The sequence below is a fragment of the Oryctolagus cuniculus genome, chromosome 4, assembly GCF_964237555.1.
Source record: "Oryctolagus cuniculus chromosome 4, mOryCun1.1, whole genome shotgun sequence".
Lineage (NCBI taxonomy): Eukaryota > Metazoa > Chordata > Mammalia > Lagomorpha > Leporidae > Oryctolagus > Oryctolagus cuniculus.
Window position 1 is genome coordinate 125,856,942 of NC_091435.1, and position 14,547 is coordinate 125,871,488.

The 14,547-nt window shown below is 37.6% G+C and overlaps 1 protein-coding gene across 4 annotated transcripts in view; it reads right to left on the minus strand.

The window, feature by feature from the left end:
- MME (membrane metalloendopeptidase) overlaps window positions 1-14,547 on the minus strand; it is a 102,467-nt gene that overhangs the window by 30,625 nt on the left and 57,295 nt on the right. For all 4 annotated transcript variants that reach the window (XM_008266181.4, XM_008266182.4, XM_051858790.2 and 1 more), the window contains 7 exon segments: window positions 12,744-12,845; window positions 10,483-10,619; window positions 10,280-10,373; window positions 8,675-8,803; window positions 7,801-7,899; window positions 5,055-5,135; window positions 3,733-3,836 (listed from right to left, as the gene is read on the minus strand). In XM_008266181.4, the coding sequence (XP_008264403.1) occupies window positions 3,733-3,836; window positions 5,055-5,135; window positions 7,801-7,899; window positions 8,675-8,803; window positions 10,280-10,373; window positions 10,483-10,619; window positions 12,744-12,845 (746 nt within the window).

The following is a 14,547-nucleotide window of genomic DNA, read 5'->3' on the forward strand; positions in this document are numbered from 1 at the left end:
AAGAACCACGGCTGTGGGATATCAGCCTCTGGGGTCCTACTTGTTTTACCCCATTAGCCCCCGTTAGAGAAAAAATATATATAAAAAACCAGCAGGCTTGGAGTCACCAAGAGGAGGACAGAAATGAACCAACCATTTTTGTTTGGCTTTGGTTTTAGTGAAACCTCTTCTCTCAATATTAATTTCAATGCTGACATGTTGTTTTTCAGAGAATGTTTTACTAATAAGTACAGGTTTAACTGTTTTTTAAGTGCTTTTCTTGCTGTTGTTGCTGTTTTTTTTTTTTAAATGCTTTTCTCCTTAGAATAATACTAACCAAACTCTGCCTTTCATCAGACTGAATTTCTGTAAGTAGACTGCAGGCACCGGAGTGAAAGACAACATCTTATTAATGTCTGTCCCTCGACTGTCTTTGGCAGTGTTTTGTACACGGTTGTTGCTCAACAAACGTTTATCGAATTGGAATTGGCTTGTGTCAACATCAGTGTGTGTATATTGTGATATAGAACAACAGGAGAGATGAAGCAATGGACTAAATCTTTGTAGGGTAGGAAAAGTAACTCCAGGGGTCGGTAGTCATTATTCACAAGTGCTGGCACCACCTCTATTGTAGCACAGAAGGCCCTGTCCTGAGAGCTAGCAACAGCAGATCTAAAGAGACTCATTTTATGTTGTTGTTATGTAGTTTTTTTCTCTGGAGATTTATGCTTGTTCTAGGAACTCTAAGTGGAAAATCATGTAACTAGAAGTAAATAACTTTAGATACATTACTAAATGATTTTGCCAACAGATATCATATTCTCAATTGAGCACTATTTCTAGCCTACACCATGACATAATTAAATCTTTTTACAAACTGTAATAAAATTTCTGGAAACACAAAATGTCTGAGACAATTATGTAAACATACACTCGACACTCAGAAACTATACAAACTAGAATGAGAACTTTCAGCATTTGAAAAACCAATACTCAGAGACATAACTAACCACAGACTGTGTGAACAAAGTAGAAATAATAGATATTATCTGTGTGAACACACACAATGAGAACTTCATGCTAAAGAAATAAGGAGAAGAAAAGTGTAGTGACTTTATTACAATTAAGCCAGTGCAAAAGAAGTCAAAAGCTTTCACTGCTTTATTGCAGTAGAATTAAGAGGAACTTTTATTTTGTTATATCCTGTAAGGCTTGGTCCGGGTGATTTGATGTCATTACTGTCAGAGTGTTTGTAATTATTTTGGAAAAGAAAAATAAATTTTAAACTTAAATAGCCAAATTAAAGGTATAATCTTGGGAAAAATTCCTTAGCATTAAACTTGAACAAGGATGATTCAATATAAAAAGGAATGAACACTAACTCAGAGGTTCTCACTTTGGGTGCTGTACTTAAATGGAATACCCGAATCTGTGGTCCCAGCCACAGAGCAATTACACTGCAATTTAAGGTGATGGAGCTTGGGAATCGGTAATTTTTTTTTCAGTGTTCTCAGGTGATTCTGATGTGCAGCTGGAGTTTTGAACCTTTGTATTCAGTATATAGGAAGAAGATGGGGAAGGAAAAAAAGCTAGCACTGTGTGTGGAAGGAGATCTCAGACGTCACGTTGCACCTGTGACTATCCGAAGCTTATGGAAAGGATCTCAAAAGCACCCAAACATTAAAATATAACATGCAATTCTGGCTTTTGATTGCTTATCATTTTTTTTTTTTTTGACAGGCAGAGTGGACAGTGAGAGAGAGAGAGACAGAGAGAAAGGTCTTCCTTTTGTCGTTGGTTCACCCTCCAATGGCCGCCGTGGCTGGTGCACTACAGCTGGCACATCGCACTGATCCGAAGGCAGGAGCCAGGTGCTTCTCCTGGTCTCCCATGGGGTGCAGGGCCCAAGCACTTGGGCCATCCTCCACTGCACTCCCTGGCCACAGCAGAGAGCTGGCCTGGAAGAGGGGGCAACCGGGACAGAATCCGGCACTCCGACCGGGACTAGAACCCGGTGTGCCGGCGCCACAGGCGGAGGATTAGCCTATTGAGCCACGGTGCCGGCATTGATTGCTTATCTTAAAGAAAAGGATTCAGAGAAAATCAATCCATGTAAGGAAGGGAAATGAATAGTGTAAACTGTATTACAAAACAGTTATGAAACTGAGACATATTAACTTCAAGAGAAAATGTCAAGCTGTAATTCAGCAACTATTTTTAAAGTTATGAAGAAATCTTCTGGTGTCCTATGGGTGCTAAGATATTTAAGCCATTTCAAAAAGAATATTTGACATTTGTCTGTAAATACTTTACGGTGCTATTATGAAACAGTCTAGGGTATATATTTTTAAAGAGATAAAAATATTCAGACTTACATGAAACTTCTTGGATCATAACATTACCAGGAGTATTTTTAATAACTTTTTGTGAGTTTCTAGAGACAGGATTGGATAATTTGATTATAGAATCAACCATATCTATTCACTTTCTTTCCTTCTTTTCCAGATGGGAAATTAAACAATCTCTGATATCTGCAGCCCCATTTTTAATAGCAGACAACACAACATTTTCTCCAGTACAAACCCAGGAGTCAGCAAGAGTCTCTTTGAAGGCATGTCTGTGTCGCAAGAGTTCAAAATGTTGAGTAAGACTGAAATGTACCAGCATTTCCAGCAGTAATTCTACTCTACCTGAACTTGGTTTACTGAGAACAGAACAGTGTTGTCATCAATCCCACTGCACTTTGTACCCTCCTCGGGACAATGGGAGTATTTCTCTCCTGTGGTTGTTTATTACATCATGTCTTGTCTGCCGTCTGTGGCTATAATCAAAGATTATCTTTGACCCTCCCAGTACCCAGTGACACCTGGACATAGTGTTCCAAACTATTGCTTAAATAAGCAATGAATGAAAGAATAAGTGGGTGCAGGAATGAATCAATCATCTCTTTGGCATGATTTTGTGTTAGTTACTATATAAATCAAGTTAGTACATTTATTTTTCACTTGCCCATTCACTCATTCAGTTTTAAATGAGAACTTTCCAAGTGCTGGGTACTGAGACTTGATAGTCAAACAGAATGACCTCTTTCCTATCAGGGCTATTTGGGACAGAAAGTCAACATAAGCAGTTCTAGGGATTTAGGTGCACAGACGCACAAGCTGATCAACACGTAAGTGAAAAATAAACACTAAAATAGTAGTTAACATGAAGTGGTGATGCCATTAATAAGCAGAGATTAAGAACATCTGAAGGCTAACTATAAGAGTCATTCCTGGAATCTCCTTTTTGGCTATTATGGGGTTAGATGAGTCTTACATGAACCAATCAGAGAAGGGGTAGTGGTTGGAGCCTTAACGCATAGAGAAAAGGTGGGGCTGGCAGCGGAAGAAAAGTCTGGATACAGAGTAAGGACTGAAAGAGGCAGCTGTGGGTTACTGAAGCTCTAGGATTTTTGAGAACCTTGCCCACAAACAAATGAGAGGGAATAGGCAATAATAGGAGGGAGAGAAAAATAAAGAGAAATCTGAGGACACTTTAACGAAAAAACCTTAACTTTTGTTAAATTGCTGACCTGAATCTACAGTACACTACAGTACACTATAATTCCAGCTCTTAGACATTCTCAATAGAAGGAGAATTCTGTAATTTATAGCATTTTTTTTCTTTATCAAGCTCTTTTTTCACTCCAACAAGTAAGGGAGAGAGAGCCACTTCTTGGAACTGGCATTTTAGGGACTTGGATATACATACTCATCCTTGTCCACCTTTTCTCGAAGCTTCTTTAGTTGTTTGCTTTGGCTGAATTTCAGATTTTGAATTATGTTCTCAAAGTATTCATCTTCTTTGTAGTTCAGCTGTATTATACAAAAGAATTGGTGAGATATTGAAAATTTTAGGTAAAAAACACATACCCACTTAATTTATGCATTAGTCTTCTTACATTCTTTCAAGTTCACAAAGTTAACCAAGGACATTAAAACACTTACTAAAGGAGGATTTAGTTCCAAGTAGCCTAGTTCCATATTACGGTTCAGTACTGTCCTAGCTGAATCATGACTCAGGTCTACTTTCTTGTAATCAATCAAATGAAACCAAGGGTTGATATTCAGCCATACATAACAGATGAGGATAACAGCATATTCTTAACAGCCAAGCACTGATGGAAGTACTTCAAATGTACATTATTCATTCAATCTTTCTATGAACCAAGGACTGCTATCTCCATTTTCAAGCTGAGGAACCTGAGGTACAGACATTTTAGTCACTTGACCAAGTTTAAATAAGTAGTGGAACTGGGATATGAATCCAAAGAATCTGGTATTGGAGTCTATTATTTTAACTACCACACTTCCACAATAAGAGTTCCCTGGACTTGCAAGCTGCAACCAGCTCATGCAAAAGAGCAAGCCAAATTTTTCAGAAAATGGAAAGGGAGAAGAGGGCATTATGGCTTACAAAACCCCATGACCGGCTGGTAATCAAAGCGCTAGGAATCATCTTCATCCTTGAAGCTCGGCAAGGAGCACCCTGTCGACACAAGGTGTTACGTGACTGTGGTGACTGCAAGGTAAGCAGAGCTGCTGGGACTCCAGTCAACTCTCTTCTGGTTGTTTCATTGCCAGGGGAGAATAAAATCAGTTTCTGGTTCTCAAATATTAGATTTGTTTTTTTTTTAATGGAGGAGGCAGGACTTCATTTATCCAGCAGGGGAATAATTAGGCAGTGGAAGGAAATCTGCCACTTGGACTTTCCGGCTGTGTAAGTTGTGATAAGGAGCCTGCTGTCCATCCCCTTGATGTCCACCCCCATGCTCTTTAAAGGACACCAGATTATTTTGATTAGTCTTAAAATGGAATATGTGGAAATCTAAATAACACAAACCAAATATAATCCAAGCTAATGAAACAAAAGGCTAAAACAAACATAGCCCTGGCATTAGTGTTCAAGACTGTATGTCATGTGACCTATGTGTTGAGGCTACTTCAAATAACCTCTGACACACCACAGGTACCAATGACATTGCAACTAGCCCCAGGTTTCACTGGCACAGAATCTTGGTAAGAGATACTTACCTCCAGGTATTCATTATTCAGTTTGTTATCATTCGAAACAATGTCATCAGGATAGCCAATCCTTTCCTTAATTGCTAAGGCCTATGAAAATTATAACACTGAATGTGAGAATGATTATGCAACTTTCAAATACAAAAACTATAATTTGCCCATGACTAGCAACTGAATAACCTGATCCATACTATTTGCTAAAAGAATATCTGACAGTACTTAAACAGATCTTTGCAATAGCTCCTTCTTAGAATTCAAAATAAAGGCCTGAAATTTAGCTAATATCCTGTGCTTATAGACTGAAGCTTTTTCAAGAAAAGTACAATGAAAACCGACAAAAGTCATTGTATCACATGTATTGTGCTTTCATGAAATTTTTCTCTGAAAGAATTTTTCTTTAATTTTACAGAAGGGCTAATATTTAGAGCTTCCATTCCAACAGGTTATAATTATCTTTCCACTTCATTGATTTGGATTGTAAAACAGATGGGTTTGCAGGGTTCGTGCTAATATTCATCCTGAATATTAGTTCCTGGAGGTTTATTTTCTCCAATGTAAGTTCATGTATCTTCCCAAGTTAAATGAGTGACATGAAGTAATTGAGTGGAAAAGAGTTTTCCTTGTTATGTCAGTTTATATTTACCACCTATTTGCTATTATTTTTAATTTTAATTTTTATTATTTGAACATTATTTATCTTATATTTATTATTTAATTATCACCACTTGTTTACTACTTTCTATTTCATTTTTTTCTCAAAAATATCTGACTTCTGATTCTATTATATCATATTGCTCTTAAATAATCTAATGAATTTGAAATTTTTCATAGGGAAAGAAGCTTGTATCTCTGAGTTACTTGGATTGGTTTTGTTACAAATCTGTTGAATAAGTCCAGGATTTCCTCAAGGGATTAGACTGCACATAAGTCACTAAAGTCATTTAGGCCAAACCCATTTTCTCCACTGGCTCATGACAAATTAGTCTCTTTTCAATGGCATTTTATTTCCTAGGACATATTTTCCCCAAAGCTACAGAAAAAGTATTCACTGTTAATATTGGCATATTTGTAAATATGTTAAATACTGTGGCATAAAACATTAGTCAGTTTCTTCCTTGCAGGACTTGGAATTGAAAATCAGTAATTTTTAAAACCTTTCATTTAATTTCATCTACTTTAATGTCTGAGAGAGAGATAGAGGGAAACTGAGAGAGAGATCTTCCATCTGCTAGTTCACCCCTCAAATTCAGATGACTGTTGTATATAGGTAGGTTTAGTTCTGAATGAAAACTGGACCAGAAGATGATTATATTATGACAATAGGTTTGTTACAGACTCCTTCTATATCAATCCTAAGAATGGTCTGTTCTTTTTTCCACCCTAACCACAGAGGAATAGTCAGGATGCACGTGATCTTGTCCATAACAGCATAGCCACAGTTTTCACGGGACATGTTCCCCTTAGTTTCTATATCATTATAAAGACAAAGGTCGCAGTAGATTTAAATCCTTAGGAATCCTAAATTTGTGAAATACTCTGGACACAGGAAGACAAATACTGCATGTTCTCATATGTAGAAACTTAAAAAGTTAACCTCAAAGTAGAAGAAAGCAGAACAGTGATTTCCAAAGGCCATGAAAGGGAGGCAGGAGGGAGGAGATAATAAAAAATAAATAAATAAATAATAAAAACACAGTTAGATGGGAGAAATAATTCTATTGTTTTACATCACAGAAGGTGACTACACTTTACAACCTATTATATGTTTTAGGAAGAACTGGAAGAAAAGAGCTGAAAGGCTCCCAGTATAAGGAAATGCTAAACACGAGGAAGGCTAATTACCTAATTTGATTGTTACACACTACATACATATATGAAAATATCACACTGTACCCTGTAAATATGTACAATTATTACATGCTAATTTAAAAGAAAAATAAAAAGTTCCAATGAAAGCCGTACAGTAATGGTTGATAGGTTTCCTCAACTTCCCTTTAACCATAATCTTATAATACACAAATAATATACCACATTATATTTTCTTGAATAGCGATTTATTTTTTTTGCTCCCTAGGCATTGTAAAAGAAAACTAAATAAGGGAGCAGATATTTGGCACAGGAGTTAGATGCAACTTGGGATTCCCATATCCCATATTGGAGTTCCTGGGTTTGAATCTTGGCTCTGCTCTGACTCCAGCTTCTTGCTAATATGTACCCTGGGAGGCAGCAGGTGTGGCTCAAGTACTTGGGTGCCTTCAACCTCTGTAACTGGATTGAACTCTGGACCCCTGGCTTTGGCCTGGCCCAGCCAATAGCTGTGGTAGGCGTTTGGGGTGTAAGTGGTAGATGAAAGACTTCACTCTCTCTGTTTCTCTGCCTTTCAACTAAATACTAGTTGAGAGGAAATTTTTAGCCATTGCACAGACTTTTAGGTGTTTTACAGGAGAAAAAATATGAACCATTGTTATAGTATATTTTAACTCTTTGTTCATACAAGATTTTTCTTTTATTTTCCAAGTCTTCATTAAAAGGAAAATAATATTACTTTCAGACTGTAAATTGAAAATGGTGTTGGTTAGAGGGATAAAAGATGAAAACTTTAGGAAAAATCTTTATTCATGAAAACTGGATACATTATGTCTTAAAGGAGCTAACAAGGTTTTTTATGCAACCTTACATTATATTTTCCCTAAATATTTTTAAAGTTAATATTTTGCTAAAAAGATTTTAAAAAATTTCTCTGCATTCTCCTTACCTTTTCTTCAGCTTTCTTTTTTGTTTCAGCATCCATCCAGGTGAGGTCATCTAAAGTCTGAATGAAAACTTCCCGGATCTGTGCAATCAAATCCTCAACCTCAAGTCAAAATTACAGAAGGCAGATTTGAGTAATTCATTCACTCTTTATAATGCAACATTTTAATAGAGAGACATGCCCTGTTTTTAATGCAACTCAATACTATGTTAACGCCTGTGAATTCATGGACAAACCAAAGAAAATGGATCTATGGGATCATTGTATTTTTAAGCCATTTTGCTACTATCAACACTCCTGATTACAGAGACTTTAATATATGAAAGAAATTTAAAGTTCTTCTCCAGGATGTAATGCTTTCCAACATCACATAGCACTATCATAAAACATTAGCTGTCTTTGCCATTAGTGGTTTAATTAAGCATGAAGTAGCATTTCAATAGATTCCTTCACCATATTGTCTAAGTTCCATTGTCATCATTTCAGTAAAAATGAAAAATGGAGTGAATTTCTTGTACTTTAAATAAACCCTGGTTTATTTTCTGGTTTGTAAGAAAACGCAAATTCTTGATCAAGTTTGATAATGGGAGAGTTTCTACGTGACTCTATCAATAGAATGTATGACTAGGTAATCTGAATACACTGGAAAATGGGCACTTGATTTTGGACTAAACAATAGTAAGAGCAAAAACAAAACTAGACCCTCAGGGGAGGTAGGGTGAGATTTATTGGAAAAGAAAGGCAGGTAATGATTCAGAGGTTCTCTGCCTAACTAAGCAAATTGTAACTAAATTATAAGCAATTACAATTTCCCATCAGTGTAAACAAACAGATAATGTACCGCATAACTGATAAGGTATTATGCTAAAGCCATTACCACATGTTTACTCTCTCCAGCAAACGCTGCTTCCACATAAAGCCTTCCCACAGCATTTTCCATATTCCCATTGACATAGTTTGCACAACGTCTCCAAGTTGCAGATTCTGATGTGGTGCCATAAAGGGCCTATGGAAGAGGAAGAAGATATGGCGTTTGATAGGAGTAGAGGGTTGGAGGATGGCAAGAGCACAAATTTCACACAAGTATTCTTTATGTCTCCATTAAGTTCTTGCAATACTCATGTCTTCTCACAGTGCAGGTATCCCTAGCCTATGATAAAATGCAATCCTCCTGGATCGTTTACTTAAATGATGTGAAAACAGGGCATATTTTCAGAGGTATAGAACTTTTGGTTATTACAAGTTAACATCCTTCTAGAAAGTTTTAGAAAAAAACATGACACTGTAACGACCTCATAACCATAAATGTGAAGTGATGTTCAATAAACGTAACAGGGGAGAAATCTGTCATACAAGAAAACACATTCCTGCTTTTGAATGTGTTAGCTGAACTTTGGGTGTTTTAGAAGAGCTGTATGTGTGTAAATTTATTTATTTATTTATTTATTTTTGACAGGCAGAGTGGACAGTGAGAGAGAGAGACAGAGAGAAAGGTCTTCCTTTTGCCGTTGGTTCATCCTCCAATGGCCGCCGCGGCCAGCGTGCTGCGGCCGGCGCACCGCGCTGATCCGGTGGCAGGAGCCAGGAGCCAGGTACTTCTCCTGGTCTCCCATGGGGTGCAGGGCCCAAGCACCTGGGCCATCCTCCGCCGCACTCCCTGGCCACAGCAGAGAGCTGGCCTGGAAGAGGGGCAACCGGGACAGAATCCGGCGCCCCGACCGGGACTAGAACCCGGTGTGCCGGCGCCGCTAGGCGGAGGATTAGCCTAGTGAGCCATGGCGCCGGCCGTGTGTAAATTTATTATCAACAAAGGGATTAACGTAAGTAAAGAAAATTAGCACAATATAATTCTTGCATTCTTGAATTTTAAAAAGGTGTCTGTATCTTCATTTAAGAGTAAAAATTATATGTTTCAATCAATCAAGGGTAATTTTCTTTCCATTACACTACCTGGTAGGTTTGCTAGAATCTCTTCTTCCTCAATCCCTCTGCCCAGTCCCTTCATAATAGGACTAAAATGATGATTGTTTAGATAATGCAGGTAAAGTCTTACAAAAGGTTACAAAGTTCTCTCCAAGGAGTTATACATTCAGTGGATTGTCTGAACCAATAATGTCCATTTGTGCTTATGTCCAGTGTGCTATGAGCACCTGAAAATCAGGTTAATTGAAACAAATACCCCTGCAATTACTTTTAACACAACAACAAAAAATCAAGGCATTCTTTCATGAACTGCTCAAATAAGATAACTGCTCTCAGGGCTATGGAAGTCTGGTGCCACTGGAGACTACCAATGAATGGCAAGGCCCATGAAGACTGGTATCCTTCCTAGGCAGTATCTCCTACATATGTGCACAGCAAGCAACATTTCACACTGTGTCTCTTGGCAAAGATCACCACATTCTAGCAGTGTACAGGCAAGCCTTCATAATCACGTATCTCCTTATGCTTTAAGTCTTAAGAAAAGAGATTTTTTCTTCACCTTGCGGAAAGCATTTCTGGAGTCCTTGTAGGTTCGGCTGAGGCTGCTTACAAGATCCATTATGAACCGCCAGGACATTAAATTTTGAAGATCTCTGTATAAAAAAACCCACCACCCAGCAACAGAAAAGATGAGGCTGCAAAGCTTCTAAAGAGTGACATGAAATGTAAACTTTGAGGACACGGGCACTCTGAGAGACTTACCTGGGAGAATATTTGGTAAGAATGGGCTTAAGTTTGATTAAATATTCTGGAGCATAAACAACCACATCTTCTTCATTTGGAATATTAATATTCACTGTTGACATGATTTCATTTGTGAAATTTGACCAGCTGAATGGCTGGAGAAAAAGTAGGCATAAAACACACAGTAATTACAGACTTCTCTTCTCCATTCCAAGATTCATTCACTTATGGTTAGAGGGTCAGACATTAAAGGGTGTCAAATCACTAAATAAATACCACAATGATCAGGCTGTTCTCTGTTGGAGATTATCCCTGTTCCAATAACTTTTTAACTAAAATTTATTTCTGCAACATGATTATTTAGATAGCAGAATTAAACCAACTATTTGAGAGCAAAAGCAAAACCACTAAGCTTAGAGAACACACAATTAGATATTGGGCAGTGTCCATCTTTTTGGTACAACCAATATTAAAAAAAAAGAGAAAGAAATTTAAATTCAAAAATATAGTTTCTAGGGTGGGTATTGGGTGCAGCACTTACGTTGCTGCTTGGAATGCCTTCATTCCATACTGGAGTGCCTGGATGTGAGGCCTGGCTCAGCTCCCAATTCCAGCTTTACAGTAATGCACACTCTGGGAGGCAATAGAGATGGCTCAACAACTGGGTTCTTGCCACCTACTTGGGAGACCACGATTGAGTTCACAGCTTCTGGTTTCAACCTTGCCCAGCTCTAACTGTTGTAGCATTTGGGGACTGAAGCAGCAGATGGGAGATCTCTGCTTCTCTGCCTGTCTCTATTTTTCTGCCTATTAAATAAACAAAGTAGCTCAATGAAAATTATAAAAAATAGTTTCTTTGATTTATGCAAAAATGAAAATATTTATCTTATAAGGTGGATGTTAATACAGCTCAGTGGAGCTCTTGCTATAAACGAAAACTTGCAGCACAGGTACAGTGATGTTATGAAGCCAACAATGCATTTTAAATGATCAAATTGGGTCTATGGGACCACATTAAAAACAACTCATTTATTTGAAAGGCAGAGAGACAGAGATTGCCAGAGATCTTCCATCCATTAATTTACTTCCTAAATGCCTGCAACGGTTGAAACCGGATCAAGCTGAAGCTAGGAGCCTGGAACCCATTCCAGGTCTCCTGCAGAGGTGGCAGGGACCCCAGCACTTGAACCTGCTGCCTCCCATGGTGCATGCTAGTAAGAAGAGGGAATTAGAAGTGGAACTGGGACTTGAACCTTGTTACACTGATGTGGGGGGCATGTGTCCCAAGTGATGTCTAAACTGCTGTGCCCAATGCCTTCCCCTGGCATGCAGGGTTCATACTTCAGAAATTAAGTTCAATGTTGCCAAAATATGGTACTCTTTCAGTTATGGTTTAAGTGAGAATTGAGAATGTTTAAGATTATCAATATCAGAGTCTCACCCATATATACCCACACACACATACTGATCATGTACTAAGTATGAATTGCTAGCCTACATACTTTTCTTGATTCTCCATGGTGGTTTAGACAATATTTTTCAAAACATATAGGTTAAATGTTCATTATATTAAAAATGTTCTATGTAAGAAATACTTAACTCAGTAGTTATGCCTTCTAAAAAGTCCTTATTCACTAGAATTAGTGCTAAAAAGAATTTTTTTCACTGATTGTGGTACTTTGTAGATTTACCTATGGATGTTGCTTCATTTCTCAACCACATGTATCAACCAATACACAAAAACAAGTGCATAAGCCCTACAGATTATTAGATACTAGTTAAGCAAAAATAAGTCAATTGCTATTTATAAATGGACACCATGGTGGAGATTTCTTCCTATTTCTGTGTTGTTTCTCTGTTATTGTTCTGAATACCCCCATACATGGTCTTGATGAGAACATGAAAGTTTCATGAGTAAAACTTCCTTTGTAGGAGTTTAAAAGAGATCTAGTGCTGGTCCCTTTGAAAGTGTTTCAGTTTTCATGTTTTCCACACACCCTTTTCTGATAGTCTCTAATATTATTTCATAGCTACACAACTGAAAGATATTGCACCTTTGAAATACAATCAACTTTATAATGTGCACACACATGCACACTCACACAAATTATGCATATATAAAAATTACAAATGTCTTTTTCAGATCTTGTTGTGAAATGGCTGGTATCTAATTCATTCTGAAGTGCAATTTATTTCAATAAATGAGAAATCTACAAATGTAAACAAACAGTATTTCAATGTTATAGTTTTAGGAAGTTGCACAATAAGAGGATACATACCTTCCCGTTGATCTCTAGTGAAAAGTTATTTTGGATCTGGGCCAATGTCATTTTGTTATAGAGAAGCATTGGATCATTTCTATCTTCAGATTTAGTCGTAGCCTATTGATTAATGTTTGATCATTATTTTAGAACTAAGAATTCTTCAGAAAAGTATAGTTACAATATAGGGAAAAACTATACAAGAAAAATACAACATAATAGGTTTAAGTGCTATTCAGTACTTGCTTTGTCACTTATTTTTTTTTTCATATCTGAAAGAAAAGTGAAATCTCAGAGATTTTCAGGAAATTCAATGACAGTAACTGAGATCTGGCTGGGTGTCAAGTCTGAAATTCTTCAAAAGTCTTTTTAAATTCTGATCACTGCTGAGACACATAAGTAGTACTTCTGGCTATGGCTAACAGCCAACTCATTTATGTCTGTAGCTGTTTCATATTTTAACTGTCTTAGATATAATCTTCTCCAATTTGTCTCAAATACTTTCTCTCTCACCCTCACCAATACTATTCAATGTCCTTGTTAAAATTGGCCAGGAAAAATAAAAGTGCAACCATTTCTATAGGAATTTATGGCAAGTAGCACAAAAAATTCCTAGTGAATAGTAGAGTTAGGTTGCAAGTTATCCAGGGAGAATGAAACACCATCTACTTTTGTGACTGTCCTGGCTGCCTAGCCAATTTCTTAGTGCTTTACATTCAACAGCATCCAATTTTATTTTGTCTTCACTGAAGCTAAAAAAAGGAATAAAGAAAACTGTGAAAGCAAGCCCCCAACTAGTGGTTGAAATGAGTAAACACAATTTAAGTGAGAAGAGACAAAAATTTCATGTTTAAAATGGAAATTATTTCTCAGTAACCATGGCACCAATTTTCCCTTTAGGGCACATGTTTATTTACTGAAATAAAAAATGATTTTCTGAATGTCTCCAGGATGGGGTGCCATATTGGACAATGTCAAGAGATACACAGGTGATTCCAAGATGACTAAGACCCTATGCCAATCTCCAAGTCAGTGGACAGGAGTGAATATATCAGTAGTCACTATTATTTCTGAGATAGCTTTCTGAAGGCCTAAGAATGAGCAAAGGGAGGGGAGCATGATCTGGAAAAATATGAGTTGTAAAAACCAAGGTCAGGAAACTGATCTCTAAGAATTCTGTTTTCAACATAGAGCCACATATAACCCATCAAACTGTCACTCATCGAGCTACAGCTCCGGGCATAGTCTAGCTCTGGAGAATTTTGATTTCATTTGGCCCCAGGAAAGCTATAATTGCTCTCAAAGATCTTCATTCTTCGCGAGTCTAATGAGTCCAAATTGCAAGGGTGAGTGGACCGGGAGCTAGCGGTGCAGGTTGTTGACTGCAATGTCAAAGAGAACTCCGAGGGTCCCAGACTGAATCAGACCATGGGTTCAATTAGTAACCTATCCAGATATTGCTCAGGCTCAGAGTTCACTTGCTTGAAACCGCAGGACCCCATCAGGGAGAGAGAACAGTCAGAGAAAAAAGTGCCAGCTCAGGCTCCAAGGGTTCAACTAGAATAGAGAAAATGCAGGAAAACACTGGCTTGGACTTTCTTGTTAAATTTTCCCTGTCTGATCTCTCTCAGCTCAGCAGCCAGGCAGTCTGAACCCAGTGGTATCACACTGCGACACAGAGGCTAATACTTATTAGCAAAGGGATAGATACAGTCTCTGTGACCATAAACCTTAAAATAAAGAAACATTCTATATATCAAAATCAAAGCAGCTTTGCATATACCTGGAGTCTCCAGGACATCAACTATAGGATTTTGATGTA